Source organism: Myotis daubentonii, chromosome 5 (assembly GCF_963259705.1).
Source record: "Myotis daubentonii chromosome 5, mMyoDau2.1, whole genome shotgun sequence".
Classification (NCBI taxonomy): Eukaryota; Metazoa; Chordata; class Mammalia; order Chiroptera; family Vespertilionidae; genus Myotis; species Myotis daubentonii.
Window position 1 is genome coordinate 106,596,828 of NC_081844.1, and position 13,709 is coordinate 106,610,536.

The 13,709-nt window shown below is 59.1% G+C and overlaps 1 protein-coding gene across 2 annotated transcripts in view; it reads left to right on the forward strand.

Moving 5' to 3' along the window:
• ERGIC1 (endoplasmic reticulum-golgi intermediate compartment 1) overlaps nucleotides 1–13,535 on the forward strand; it is an 82,089-nt gene extending 68,554 nt beyond the window's left edge. Inside the window, exons 9-10 of one of the 2 annotated variants that reach the window (XM_059699197.1) lie at nucleotides 812–934; nucleotides 11,736–13,535. In XM_059699197.1, the coding sequence (XP_059555180.1) occupies nucleotides 812–934; nucleotides 11,736–11,843 (231 nt within the window). In that variant the 3' untranslated portion in view covers nucleotides 11,844–13,535. Of the gene's footprint in view, nucleotides 1–508; nucleotides 632–811; nucleotides 935–11,735 lie in introns of those variants that run through there. The other variant, XM_059699198.1, reaches the window with a different exon arrangement.
• The last annotated feature ends 174 nt before the right edge of the window (nucleotides 13,536–13,709 follow it).

Below are 13,709 nucleotides of genomic sequence, written 5' to 3' on the forward strand. Positions count from 1 at the left end.
TCCTTAGCATCCTTTAGGCCCCAGCGGTGCCTTCCTGGGAGGCGGTGTGGGGCTGAGCCCTCTGGCTTTCCAGTTCCGTGTGTTCCTTCTTCCCACGTGGTCTCAGACGCACCTCTCTGTGTCACACGCACGCACTCCTCAGGCTGTCATGTGTGGCATAGGATGTCCCCTCCTCGCTGAGCCTTCCAGACGCCCTGGGGAGACCTGGTCACTTGTCCCCTGCAGGACTCCATGTCCCTCTGTCACAGCGTGTGCGGTGTGGCAGGATTGCACATATTGTTACATCTGCCTTTCCCAGACGGTGATGCCCTGGGGATGGAGCGGGGCTCACTCCCTTGGGGTCCCCAGCCGCCAGCACGGCGGCAGCACCCAGGAGAGGCGCTTAGGAAACTTGCTGAATGAATGAAGGAATGAATGAATGGGTTTTGCATGGCCCAGGACGCGGGAGAGAGACCGTCATTCAGAAGGAGCCCAAATCACACTTGTCCTTTTCCCTTTCTGCTCTCAGATTCTTATTTTTATTCTGGCGCTGCTTCTGGGATCAAAATATGGACAGTTTCCCGGCAGCCAAGGTCAAAATGCCCCCAGCAACGATGCCCGTCCAGACCAACGCTGACGGCACAGGCTCTGGGGAAGGGGTGTGAGAGGAGGGGTCGGGGGGGCGGGGTTGGCTCCCTGGGAGAGAGAGGGAGGAAGGCCCATTCTCGTGGGTGGCAGGGGGAACCCCTGTCATCCACCCCCCACCCACCGTGAGATGCGGTTTGCGTGCCTGAATCTCATGCCCTCCGCCCCCGTCTCTTCTTCCACCCAGGAGTACGTCGCCTACAGCCACACGGGCCGCATCATCCCTGCCATCTGGTTCCGCTACGACCTCAGCCCCATCACGGTCAAGTACACAGAGAGACGGCAGCCCCTGTACCGGTTCATCACCACGGTGAGCGGGCGGGGTGCCTGCGGGGCGGGGGGGGGGGGGGTCCTCCTCCTGGAGCCGCCACTGGTTCTTAAAGAGACAGGACTGGGGGCTCAGGCTGTACGACACGAGGCTTCGATCCCTACGACGTGCAGAACTGTCATCAGAATCACATCAGTGTCGTCGGTGGTTCATCAAGAAAATGCTTTCCAGCGGGGAGTGCCACGCAGCTCATTGCTTAAGCCAGTGGCTCTCAACCTGGGCTGCCCATTGGAATCACCTGGGGGTCTTTTTAAAATCCTGGCTTCTGGGCCTCATCGTTAGTCACAAAGAAACAGACTTTCCGGAGGAGGAGGCCCAGAAATCAGGATTTTAAAAAGACCCCCAGGTGACTCTAATGGGCAGCCCAGGTTGAGAGCCGCTGGCTTCTGCGGGTCTTTGTGTGGCTCGATGCGATGTTGGTGGCTGCCTCCGGTTTATCACTTTGGTGGGTGTTCTTGTGAGCAGGGTTTATCCTTTTCTGTGTACATTTTGCCGTGAAGGCTTACCTCGTTTTCTTTCCTGTGTCTGTTTTCCAGCCAGAGCTGCTGATATCATCAGGCTTTTTCTTTCCTTCCTGCCTGTCCCTTTTTTATTTTCTTCTTTGGCATCGTCTCTGCCAGTGGAGACAGCCTCAAACTGATGTCATTCTTCTCGGAGCCTCGTTGCCGAGTGTGCGGTTTCCTGGGCTCTCGTTCCCCACGTCCTCGGGGGAAGCCGCCGGTCACGGCGCCCTGCCTCCGCCAAGAGGCCTGAGGTGTTTGGCGCCAGAGCCGGCTGACGTGAACAGATGGGTGGTCATCCCTACCTCACAGATTGGGAAACTGAGGCCTGGAGGCCGTATGCTTCCTCTGCTCCTCTGCATACTTTGATTAAGGAGTCCGGGTTAGGGGTCCAGTCCTGGCACTTGCATTTCTGCCTCTGACTCAGCTACAGAAGAGACAGGACCCCACAGCGAGCTGGTTTGAGGGGGTCGGTAGGCCTCAGGCATGGCTGGATCCAGGCATAAACAAGGTCTACAATAGGCCTTCCTTCAACCCCTGTTCCCCTGCACCGGCTTCATTTTCAAGCAGAATTTACCAGTAGAACTGCCTCGTTCTCAGTGACTCCGCCCCGAGTCCTGGGTAGGGTCGCGCTGTCATTGGCCTGGCTCAGGGCCCATGTCACCCTTGTGGCCTGGAGAATGAGCGGAGCCTGCAGCTGGCCAGCCCCACCCAGACCCCAGGGACAAAGACTGCAAGGGGAAGATCTGGGGCCAGTCCCCGGGAGGGAGGAGCCGGTGCCAGGAGGCAAAGGGCCCTCCTCTCCCAACCTAGAAAATAGGAATAACACCCCCATCTCTCCCAGGGCCGCGGGGGACTCGCGCTCTGCAGGCTAGAAAGCCACGCGGATACGAGGCTGCCAGACCTCTGGGTTTCTTTGCGCCTCAGAACAGCCCTTTCTGTTCCCCGACACCATAAACAGCTTGAACTTCTAGTCCACAAAGGGCGCCTGCCATGGTTAAAACAGCAGACCCAGACAGGGAAAAGCTATTTGCCGCACGTACAAGGGAGGACTAAGCTTAAGAATGGACATATAGAGAATCCCTACACATCAGTAAGAGAGAATTAAATGATCCCAAGGAAAACGGGCGAGGACAGGCATTCACAGAGGAGACCACACGGCCAGTGGGGCGAGGCCCGGGTTCACTAGAAAGCGGAGGACTGAGCCTCGAAGCAGCACGGCCGGTTCGGTCCTGCCAGGCGGGCAGATGGGAAGGATGTGCCGCCGCGGAGATGGGGCGGCTGTGCCGTGAGTGGGGGAGACCTTCGGGCACCCCCCGGGCACAGGCCGGGGGCCAGCCACTGCGGAGGGAGATGCGCAAACGCTTTGACCCAAGTCGGGATGTGTGCACAAGTGATTTCCCCGCGGCCTCACGGATGGCCCCTCCTGATCTTGGCGCTGATTCGGAAAAAGATAGAAACCAGGGTGCCAGTCGGTGCCTCCGCAGGTGTGGCTGCGGCCTTGACAGGGGCAGGGAAACCCCGTGCCCACCCCTGGCTGTAGGGCTTCGTCCCCCTCCTGTTTGCTCCTGTGAGGCCAGGCCGTGGCGAGTGCCTGAGAAATGAAGCCGCTTCATGTATTCGCTGAGCGTGGGCTAGGGTCTCCCATGCCGGCAGCTGGACAGATGATGAGACATCACCTCGGCCCTCGGGCAGGAGGGGCCCCAGGCGCGGTGGGGACGGGGGGGGGGGGGAGGGGGGGGCACAGGCCCGTGGTTGGGAAGGTTCCGAGAAGGAAACCCGGCGATGGGATGGAAGGGCGAGGGATGCGTGCCCGGCTGAGGGAAGGAGAGAGGCTTGAAGCAGAGTGCGTGCCTGGGTGCCCCGCATAGCGCGCCCTGCGGAGGCCAAGTGGCCTCCTTCCATGGGGGGGGAGGGGGGTCCCAGAGGGCACAGGGATCCTTCATTACCCAGAGGCGCCCCCCCCCCAGGACTCCGGCACCAGCCCCCCCTCCACCCCCCTGTGAGCCGTGCTGCAGGGAACCTCCTGACATCATTAGGCTGGTAGTTCTGTCTGAAGGCCCCAGGACACCATCTCGGTTGCCATGGCAACCAGGGTCAGCCTTGAGAGCCAGCTGGCTGTCCCTGGCAGATGGCGTCATTGTGCAGCTTCGGGACAGGGACAGCAGATGTGGGGATGACGTGCACTGGCAGGCACACGGCACAAAGACCCCCGGCAGCCCTCGTGGGACAGGGCGGGGCGGGCGGCACCTGCTGTGACTTCTCTTTCTCTCTTTTTAAAAACCAAACACTTGTGTGCAAAGCTCGGACTCCAAGTGGGGGCCTCTGCAAATAGCTCCTCGGAGAGGCTGCTGAAGAGGGGGCGTAGGCCAGGATGTCGTCATGTGGCGGCTGCAGAGGCAGCTGTGGGTGGGCTGGAATGAGGGGTGGGTCCAGCCGGTGGCGGGGGTGGGGGTGGGGGGCCTGGGGTGTGGAGGGGAGAGGCGAGGGGGCCTCCCCAGTGCAGTTCTAAGTATCGAGTTCCTGGTGTGTTCGGAGTCGCCCCTCCAGGGTCCCGTGGTCAGGAAAGGGTTCCTCCTCCCGGGTGTCCACCAGGCTGCCCCACGCTCCCCTCTCCGGCCAGCCAGGCCACCTCGCTCAGATTTCTGCTTTGTGCTATTCCAGAAAATTCCACTCAGGGAGCACACAGATGGCGTTCAACAGCGTGCAAGTGTGAAGTGCCCCCTCCCACCCACGCACAGTTGTCCCTGCCGCTCGCCGACGCCCCTTTCGAGATGGCCTTCAAGTGGGCGGCGGTGACAGATAGGATGGCTTCAGGTGTCGCGTTGCTTTCCTTCTCTGTCTTATTCTATTTGGGGGCAACGGCCAGAAGTCACAAAGGACAAACTGGGCCGGGATGGCCGTGAGTGTTTGCCCGCCAAAGAGTCCGGCTGGTCCTGCCAGGCTCCCGATGGGCACAGCCGTGGCGGAATCAGACATGATCCCTGCCCGCCAGTGAAATAACCCCCCACACTTGCAATTGCGCCTCATAGCCCTGTGTCCCCCGCCATCTAGCACAGGGCCTGGCTAGCACAAAGGAGCTCAGATTCAGGGGCACAGCCGCGTGAAGAAGTGGTCATATAGCGACGCTTATTATAATCGGTGTGTTTCCCGGGTAATTTTATAGTTACCTCCTTTAGCCCTCCCAGGGACCCTCCGAGGTAGATGATGTCATTCCTATTTCTTAAAAAATATATTTTATTGATTTTTTACAGAGAGGAAGGGAGAGGGATAGAAAGTTAGAAACATCGATGAGAAAGAAACATCGATCAGCCGCCTCCTGCACACTCCCCACTGGGGATGTGCCCGCAACCAAGGTACATGCCCTTGACCGGAATCGAACCCGGGACCCGTCAGTCCGCAGGCCGACACTCTATCCACTGAGCCAAACCGGTCAGGGCTCATTCCTGTTTTATAAATGAGGCCCCGAGAGGTACGGAAGCCTGACCAAGATCACACAGCCACTAAACGACAAGGCCGGAACTTGGCCCCGAAACCCACCTCCTTCTTTTAAAACAACGGCTCTCAGGACGTTCCAGCAACAGAGACCCATGAGGCCGTGGAGCCCTGGGCAGGACACCAGGGTCCTTGGACACAGTGGCTCCTGTCCTGGGAAATCAGGAAAAAATACAGCAGGGAGCACACGTGATAAAAATCACAGCCACGTACATGCAAACCGTAGAAAGAGCCAGCTACCCAAACGTGCGGTTTGCACGTTTCCTTGTCCTGACCTGATTGCCTTCCGCTCAGCTGTGTGGGCACCTGAAGGAACCTGCCGTCGGCAAAAGGCACCCGGTGCCTGGGGTGCGGGGAGTGGGAAGAAGGACTGGGAGGAGGCAAGCCTGAGACGGTGTTACCTGCTGAGACTGTGAGGGGGGAAAGACCAGCTTCCCCCTGTGGCTAGACTGGCACAGCGGCCTGTTCAGAGCCTCGATTCTCTCCTACTCCCGCGTCCCTCCCTCCGGGTGTCTCCCTCCCCGGGACCGTGCGCTCCCGGACAGGGCTGCGTCTTGGCATCTCGGGTCTCCAGATCGTCCACAGCGCAGGCGGGTGGTAAGCAGGTGTCAGACGGAGGGAGGGGTGTCCACCCCCAAGGCAATTTCTGGGGAACAGAACAAACCCAGATTGGCAGCTCAGTTACTCAGTTGGCCTGGACATGTGCAAACAGCTTCCGTCCAGATCCTTCCAGACGTCTGAGCGGAGCTAGGTGTTCAGAAGGCTGCGTGCCGCGGGCAGGTGGCTCCGGCCGGCCTGAACGGATGCCTCGGTTGGAACAGGAGCTGTTCTCAGGCAGCTTCTGGGATGGAGGGAACGTTAGAATGGACTGGGCTCCCGTTTGCACACTACGCTGATTTTTACAGCATCACAGCTTCTTGCTCCATAAACGTGGCTGAGGGGGGCCCTTCCTTCAGGGCATTTGACAACAGAATTGAGAAAACAAAAGATAAAGGAGCTGCCTGAGCATGAAGATGGGGACCGAGGGAGGCTGTAGGGTGGGGTGAAGCTGGGGCGGGGGGTGGGTCTCGCTGGAAAAAGCGGGCCCTTTGCAGCCAGCCTCCCAGACCTAGCTTCTGGTCGCCCTACGTGGCGGCCGTGTGACCTTGGATAAGTCAGTCCCTCTCTGCGCCTCTGTTTCCCCATCCGTGGAATGGGCATCGCCCATTTCCCCCAGCACTTGCAAGGACTAAATGAGAAGCAGAAGAAAGTGTCATCTCAGACCCGGCACACAGTAGGTGCTCAACCAAGGTGGCTTTTTCCTGAGGCGGAGGCCGGTATTTTGCAGCCGCAACCTTTGTAAAAATGGCAAGGAGAGGGCTCCTGTCCCCCGCACTCCTGCACTAGAGGGTGGGCATGGGCCCTCTGGCAGGTGAGACACCCCTGGGTGGGGGCACCACCCCACTCCTCCTCCACCCCCCGCTCCTTCCCAGGGCCCAGTCATCGGCTTCCCTTGAGACAGCCCCCACCTCCGCCTCGCCGGGCTCCGGCTCCATGCTCTCATCCTCGGCTCCAGCCTGTCTGCCGCCGCCAGCTCTGATGGCACCGGATTCATTATTTATTTCCTCCTCCTGTGCTTTTCCAGCAGCTCTTCGCGCCGTGCTGACCGGACCGGGGCAGGGAGCGGGTGGCTCCCCGCACTTAGTGCAGCCGGCAGCTAGACGGGGGCCGACGCAGTCCTCACGGTGGGCCCCATTTCACAGATGAGAGAAACTGAGGCTCAGAGAGGCAAACGGGTTTCCCCGGCCAGAGCCACAGAGCTGGGACCCGACCCGGGGAATGTGTCCCCCGGAGCCCACCCTCTCCCCCACCCTCTCCCCCACCTCGTGGGGCGTGTCTGTCACACTTGTTCGTTGCACGCGACAGAGAAGTAAATGGGGGGGGTGGTGCCCACGGACGGGGAAGGGTTGGTGCTGGTGGGACAAGGGAGGGATTCAGCCCCAGCCAGTGCGGTTGGAACATGGCCTTTCCAGAGTATAAGGAATTAAGAGCCGTAATTAAAACGAAAGGGAAACACACACACACACACCTTCTTTTCAAGGTAGACGAGCTGACTTCATTCTGGCCAGAGGCGGCCGGGAGGCTGGCAGCCGCAGGGAGGAGGCCCGGCGGGAACAGAGGGGTGTTATTGATGACTCTGCCAGAAGCGGAGCGAAGCGCTGGTCTCAGACTCTCTGGGGCCTGGCGATCGCATGGTCCTTGTTTCTGGGCCTGGAGCTGGGGCTGCTGACCCGAGGGGCTTGCAGGTGCTGGCTGCGGCGGCCCTTCCTGACTCAGTGGCCCTGCTTCTTCACCCCCGTCCCCCTCCCCCCCCACACCCCAACACACCCACAGAGGTTGTCCCACTGTCCTTGGCCTGGCCGGGAGGTACAAAGCCTGGCAGCAATGAGGGACCAAGGGAACAGGCATTCAGGGCTGGCACGGACACTCCCTCAATCCCACAGCAGTCCTGGCCAGTGAGGATTAGCCTTCCCATTTGTAAAAGTAGGGAAACTGAGGCACGGGGCACTTGGGTGATGCAAGAGCATGCGGCGGGAGGGGACCCGACCATCCTGAATCGCCTCCACCCTGTGAGAGCGTCACCTTTGCCCCCTGGGAATCCTGCTCCGTTTCTGAGCAAGTCCTTCATTTGTTCATTCGTCCGTTCACTCTCCCACTCAATCACTGCCTGGCCTGCTCAGTGAACGTGTACTAAGTGCCTACTGCGTGTCAGGGACTTGGCTGTCTCCCGTCCTGGGCTTTTACGCGGTAGGGTTGAGGTGGGCCAAAGAATGGACGCTCCCTGAGGCCTAGGGTGCTTTGCCCTAACCAGCGCTGTTCAGCACAAACACTTCTTGGCACTTCCCTGAGGAAACACCCTGCCTCCGCCTCAGCTCCCCGATCTGTAGAATGGGTCCTCCGGGTGCATGGGGCCCAGGCAGCTGCAGAGAATCTGCCTGTCTGCCTGTGCTGGCCTAGCTTTCCCTGAATCGGCATGCTCCTTTAAAGAGCCAGGTGGGAAACAGAGATGGAGACCCCGAGGCCTGACCTGAGGGATACGAGATGAAGCGCTCCACGATAATCCCCCAGCGCCCCCAGCCTCTGCGCTCCCTGGGGCCGCTCCGGTTGCTGGGCTGTTATTACTGGAATGCCAGCTGCCCCATTGTTCTTAGGGAGGTTTACAAAATCTCAGCTCTAGCGACAAGGTTGGAGCCTTTCGGTCCACCAAAAGGGGACCCTTTACTGAGCACCTACTAAGTGCTAGGAGCTCCAGAGGCTTTTCCTGCAGTGCAACAGTTGGCAAGGTAGGGATGGTCTTCCCATTTTGTGGATGAAAAGACTGAGGCCCAGAAAGGCTCTCCCACGGCCAGAGTGACAGCCAGCACTCCGCTTCCAGAAACCTCCAGCTCTTTCTGCTGTCACAGTGGGGGTGGCCCCAGTGGACTTCCCGGTGCTCACCTCACCCCCACTCTGCCCAGTCCACCTTTACCACATCCGGCGAGGAGGGTCCCGCCTCCCAGCCCCGTGCCCACGGAGGCCCAGTTCTCCTCGCTCTTCTGCGTGCAGAGCGACGGGCTGTGGGAACTGAGTGCTGCGACCGTGATTCGCTTGATTTTCACTTGTATTCGCCCTGGGCCTGTCCCCGCCGGTCAGGGAGATGCCGTGTCTCCGCGCCCCCTGTCGCCTGCCCTCTCTTGAGTATCTTTTTTTTTTTTTTAATATATTTTATTGATTTTTTTACAGAGAGGCAGGGAGAGGGATAGTTAGAAACATCGATGAGAGAGAAACATCGATCAGCTGCCTCCTGCACACCGCCTACTGGGGATGTGCCCGCAACCAAGGTACATGCCCTTGACCGGAATCGAACCTGAGACCCTTCAGTCCGCAGGCCGACGCTCTATCCACTGAGCCAAACCAGTTAGGGCTCTCTCGAGTGTCTTCTTGAGATCCGCGTCGGCCTCCTCATGTCTGTGGCTGGTCACCCCCCATCAGCCACGGAATCACAAAGGAAGCCTGTAATCTCGCCACCACCGTGTAGGGCCTGAGTCCGAGGACACGCATACCCTCCATGCAGCCTCGTGGCTCTGTTAATTTCCCCGTGACCTTCTCAGGATGAAGCCTCACCATGACTGACCACCTCCCTGGGCGAGTCCAGAGGTGGTAACCTGGTGCTGGGGTTCTGTGACCACCCAGATGGCAGCATCCAGGGCCACCGTGGCCTGAGAGCCCCTGGGACCCCTCCCAGCCCCGCTCACGCCAGTCATCACCTATGGGTGAGCTAGTTGGGGGCTGTGGCAGCATCGGGGGGGCTGTTAGATTTCTTTCAGCTTTTGAGCTCCCCCACCCCCCAAAAAAAGTGTCCAAATTTCCCCTCCTCAGTTGCCCGGTGACCAGCACCTTCGGCAGACGTAGGGTCGCGGGGACATGCTGAGCTGGGGGCATCTGTGGGTTCACCGCAGGGTCTAGCGCCCAGGGCCTCAGTTTCCCCACAGCCGTGTTTCCCCGTGTACCTCAATGCGTGTGTTGTCTGCTGCTCCGGGCCGCCCAGTGAGAGGAGCCTCCAGACGGGGCGCCAGGTGTGTGTGAATCACGGACGCGCTCGGGGTCCAGAGGGTGTAGATGAATATAGATGTGTGTGTGGTTATTTTTCATTTTTTCATTATTTGCTCCGTTGCACTTAAGTCACATTTTCCTATCCTCCGATCCAAGCTCTGAAAGCGTTTTGTGGTCTAAAATCTCCCATCATCTGACCCACTCCACCGAAATAAGCCAGCTCCCTGCCGTCATCGGCCTCGGAAAGTGCCCCTTCGTCATGTTCGGGGGCCGGCAGGGAGGGGCGTGCCCGCTGAAGCGCCCCACGATAATCCCCCGGCGCCCCCAGCCTCTGCGCTCCCGGGGGCCGCTCCGGTTGCTGGGCTGTTATTACTGGAATGCCAGCTGCCCCACTTCCAGCCCATCCCACAGACCCGCTCTGTCTGCCCGGGCCTCAGGCCTCCGCTGAGCTCATCTCGTAGAAATATCACTTTAAAAATAAATGCCGGTTCGATCCGCACTCCCCTCTTGCCTCCCCGTGTCTCCTGGCCGCCTCTCTCCTGGCTGCCCTCTCCCAGAGTCCTCCAGTGGGCGAGTGTCATGCTGGCCGGCCCCCCAGGGGTGCCTTCCAGGCAGGCTCAGGGGCCCCCTTGGGCTGCCCAGCATGTGGGGGCGTGTGAGAGCTCTGGGGGCAGACAGACTCGCACTTGCTGTGTGGCCTTGGACAGGTGATCGCCCTCTCTGGGCCACATGGGTACACGAGTGAAGAGGTGCCTCCCCCAGGCACACGGGGTGGAGGGTGGTATTGGTTCTTATGAACAGCGTAAGGTTTGTTTGCAAGAGGGAAATGCATTTAAAGTTCTCTTGCAAACCTTCTGTGAACTTGTCTTTTCCGTCATGCATTCTCTGATTCTCTTTTGTTACCAAAAAGCAACTCATAGGTCAGAAAATTCCGAGTCGCACAGTTTCAACCACCTCACAGCGAAGGGAGGAAGTCAGCGGAGGGCACATTTCGTGTCGGAGAGGCAGCGAGCGGGGTTCAGAGACAGACTCCACAAAGTTCTGTGTCCCTGTGCGGCCACTAGTCACTGTGGCTTTAGGCAAGTGATTTGGTATCTCTGTGCCTTGGTTTCCTTGGCTATCAGGTAGGCGTAAGAATTCTACTGAGCTCATTGGATTGACCGGGGGTTCTGTGATGGGAGGCATGAGCCCCCCCCCCCCCCCCCCGGACCGTGCCCGGCACAGGGAAGGCGCGGTGCAAGCGCTGTCTGTGGCCGTCATGTGGCAGGAAGTTCTGGAATACAGACATACAGGTGACATTCATGGTCATCCCCCTACTGTAGCAGTTCTTAATCGGGAGCAGCTTCGAGCTCCAGGGGACATTGGACAATGTCTGGAGACATTTTAGTTGTCACAACAGGAAGAAGTTACTCCCGGCATCTTGTGGGTGGAGGCCCGGGATGGTGCCGAGAATCCTTCCGTGCACAGGACGGCCTCACGGTGACTTATCCGGTCCCAAAAATAAATAGTGCCCTGAGCCACTCCGCCGAATAGGAGCTTTCTGGTAGCACCATGGGCCCCCTCCTCTGTTGCTCATGGCCTTGGTTATAATTTTGCATTTATCAGTATGATTATTTGATGACTACCCATCCCACTGGTCGCGTGCAAGCTTGTGAGAGAGAGATGTGTTTCTCGCTGCTGCCTCTGCAGCCCACCCCAGCTTTCAGTCACAGGCAGCGCTGCGCCTGGACCTGTCAGACACAGGTTCAAGTCCCAGGATTGCCACTTGCTGGCTGTGCGACCTTGGGCCAGTGCTGCCACTTTTCTGAACGTCCTTTCCTTCATCTGCAGATGGGATTGTAAATCCCTGATCAATTAGAGAAGACCACAGGCTCCAGGGTCCAGCCATACCTGAGTTCAAGTCACAGCGCAGTTACCTAACTAAGCCTCAGTTTCCTCGCCTGTGAAATGGGTCCACTAATCCCCTTCCCTCACTCAGAAGGTTAACATGGGAATTTAAGGAGCTGCCGCTGATTACTTTTATTATTAGTATTAACTTCATCATCCAACAGGTGGGCTTTTTGAGCCCTGGGTGTGTTCCAGACCCCGCGGATTGCCGTGGGGAGAGTGTAATGGGGCAGAGCGTCTGTGCTTGCTGAGCTCATTGTCCTGTGATGTGGACGGGGACTGGCCCGGCACTCCCTGCAGCGCTGACCTCTGACCTCCCCCTCTTTCAGATCTGTGCCATCATCGGCGGGACCTTCACGGTAGCTGGCATTCTGGACTCGTGTATCTTCACAGCCTCGGAGGCCTGGAAGAAGATCCAGCTGGGCAAGATGCACTGACCACCTGCCCGCCCGGCCGGCAAGGACCCAGGGCGACCGCCAGCCCTGCTCCAGCGCCCCGTCTCCTCCTGCCCTCTGTCTGGCCCAGGATCTGGCTGCATCCCAAAGTGGGGGTGGGGGGAGGTAGCAGGTGGCTCATGGTTCCGCAGCTACCTCTCTTCCCCGTGCTTAATGTTAGATGAATTACGCTGCCTGAAGTTGTGGTGCCCTTTCCCCTGGGGACCCCCAAGACCAGAGTCAGGCAAGGGGTGCTCGGGGATGTTGGGGACCACTCCTGGGAGGGCTGTGGGACCAGCCCAGAATTCCTGTCGACCAGCTCTCACCCAGGCTTTGACAATCTCTCAGCCCCCACCTCTGGAACGCACGAGTCCCTTGGGTTCCCCCTTGGGCAGCCACCCGCAGACCTGGACTCGGCTCTGGACCAGGCTGCCCAGAGGTACCCCCCACCTGGCGCCTTCAACAAAGGATGGTACTTCCCAGGCAGGTCCCTGAGATGCGGCGCTGCATGGGGGAGCCCTGGCTTTGGCCGCATCCTCTCCTGCCTGGCCCAGAGCCCGGGCCAGGAGGCCTCACCCCCACGCCTTTCTTTCTCTCCCGAGAAGCAGATGCCCAGTCACGGGGCGGTGGTGGGCTCCCTTCCTCAGTTCACCGTGTCCCTCTGGACCCCCCCCCCCCCACCAATGTGCCTCAGCCCCCTGCTGTGTGACAGCAGCATCTCCAGGCGGAGGGGCTGGTTGTGACCGGGAATCATCCTTCGAGAACCAGACAGGGTTTGTGCGCTATGTCAGGCGGGAGCCTCTTTCTCTGTGGCCCTAAAACAATCATGTCGGCCTCTCCCAGCGGCTGCCATCAGTCCCAAGGCCTTAGGTGGGGGAAGCAATGCTGACCCACCCCCTCCCCCGTCTGGACGGCCACCTCCCGGCTCCCGAGGGGCGCCGGCCCCGGCCCTCTCTGCAGCCCTCAGTTTAGGCCCCTTGCCACTGAGCTTCCCAGGGGCTGGCCACACACCAGCACGTTCCTGGTCCCTGGGGCGGCTCCATTGTCCCCCCACTTGCTCCTGAGGTGGGTCCCTAACCCTTCCTCCCCCCCCCCCCCCCCCCCCGCCATCCTTCCCCTTTAGTCCTAAAAGGGAGGCACAGGGGTCCAGGCACATGTCCACCCGGGAATTTCAGGTATGCCCTGTCCCAGGGAGAGCAGCCGGCTTCCCATTTAGATCAAGATTGTTTGCATACTTTTGTAATTAAGGGGCGTGCCGGGGAAGGAGTTGTAACTTATCTGTCTAGATAGCTCAGTCTCTGCCATTGGTAATTGCTGGCTCCGGATTCCAGTAGAACAGCTTCCCCGCTTGCATGTGTGCTGACTGATGTGCATTTGGTTATTTCTGGTATCTCTGGCCACTTAGATGGATTTCTTTTCTTTTTTTTTTTTTTTTACATTCTGTTCCCCAGTGACGAAGAGTCCCCTTTAGAGGGTGGGCGGGTAGGGCGAGGAAATGTGTGGGGTGCACAGGCCTCGAAATTCCACTTTGATGCATTTAAAGAAACAACACTCGTGAGGACGTAGGGGATGTCAGGTTCCTATGGAAGACACACCTCAGACCCATTATTATAAACAGACATCTCAAGGGGGGGAATGTGTCCGTTCTTTCCCCACTCATTGGGTTCAAATAGATTAAAGGGCTGATTTTCAGAAGTGTTGCTGTGTGTTTCTTTCTTTCTACTGGACGGTGGCTGGCAGCCCGGGGGTTCGGTCCCAGGAGGGAATTTAAATCCAGAGGAGGGGGATTGGGAAATGCGGAAAAGATCTGTGAGGATGACCAGAAGTCACCCTCCGGACCCAGCGCTTCCTGTATGGAGTCCCTCCAGG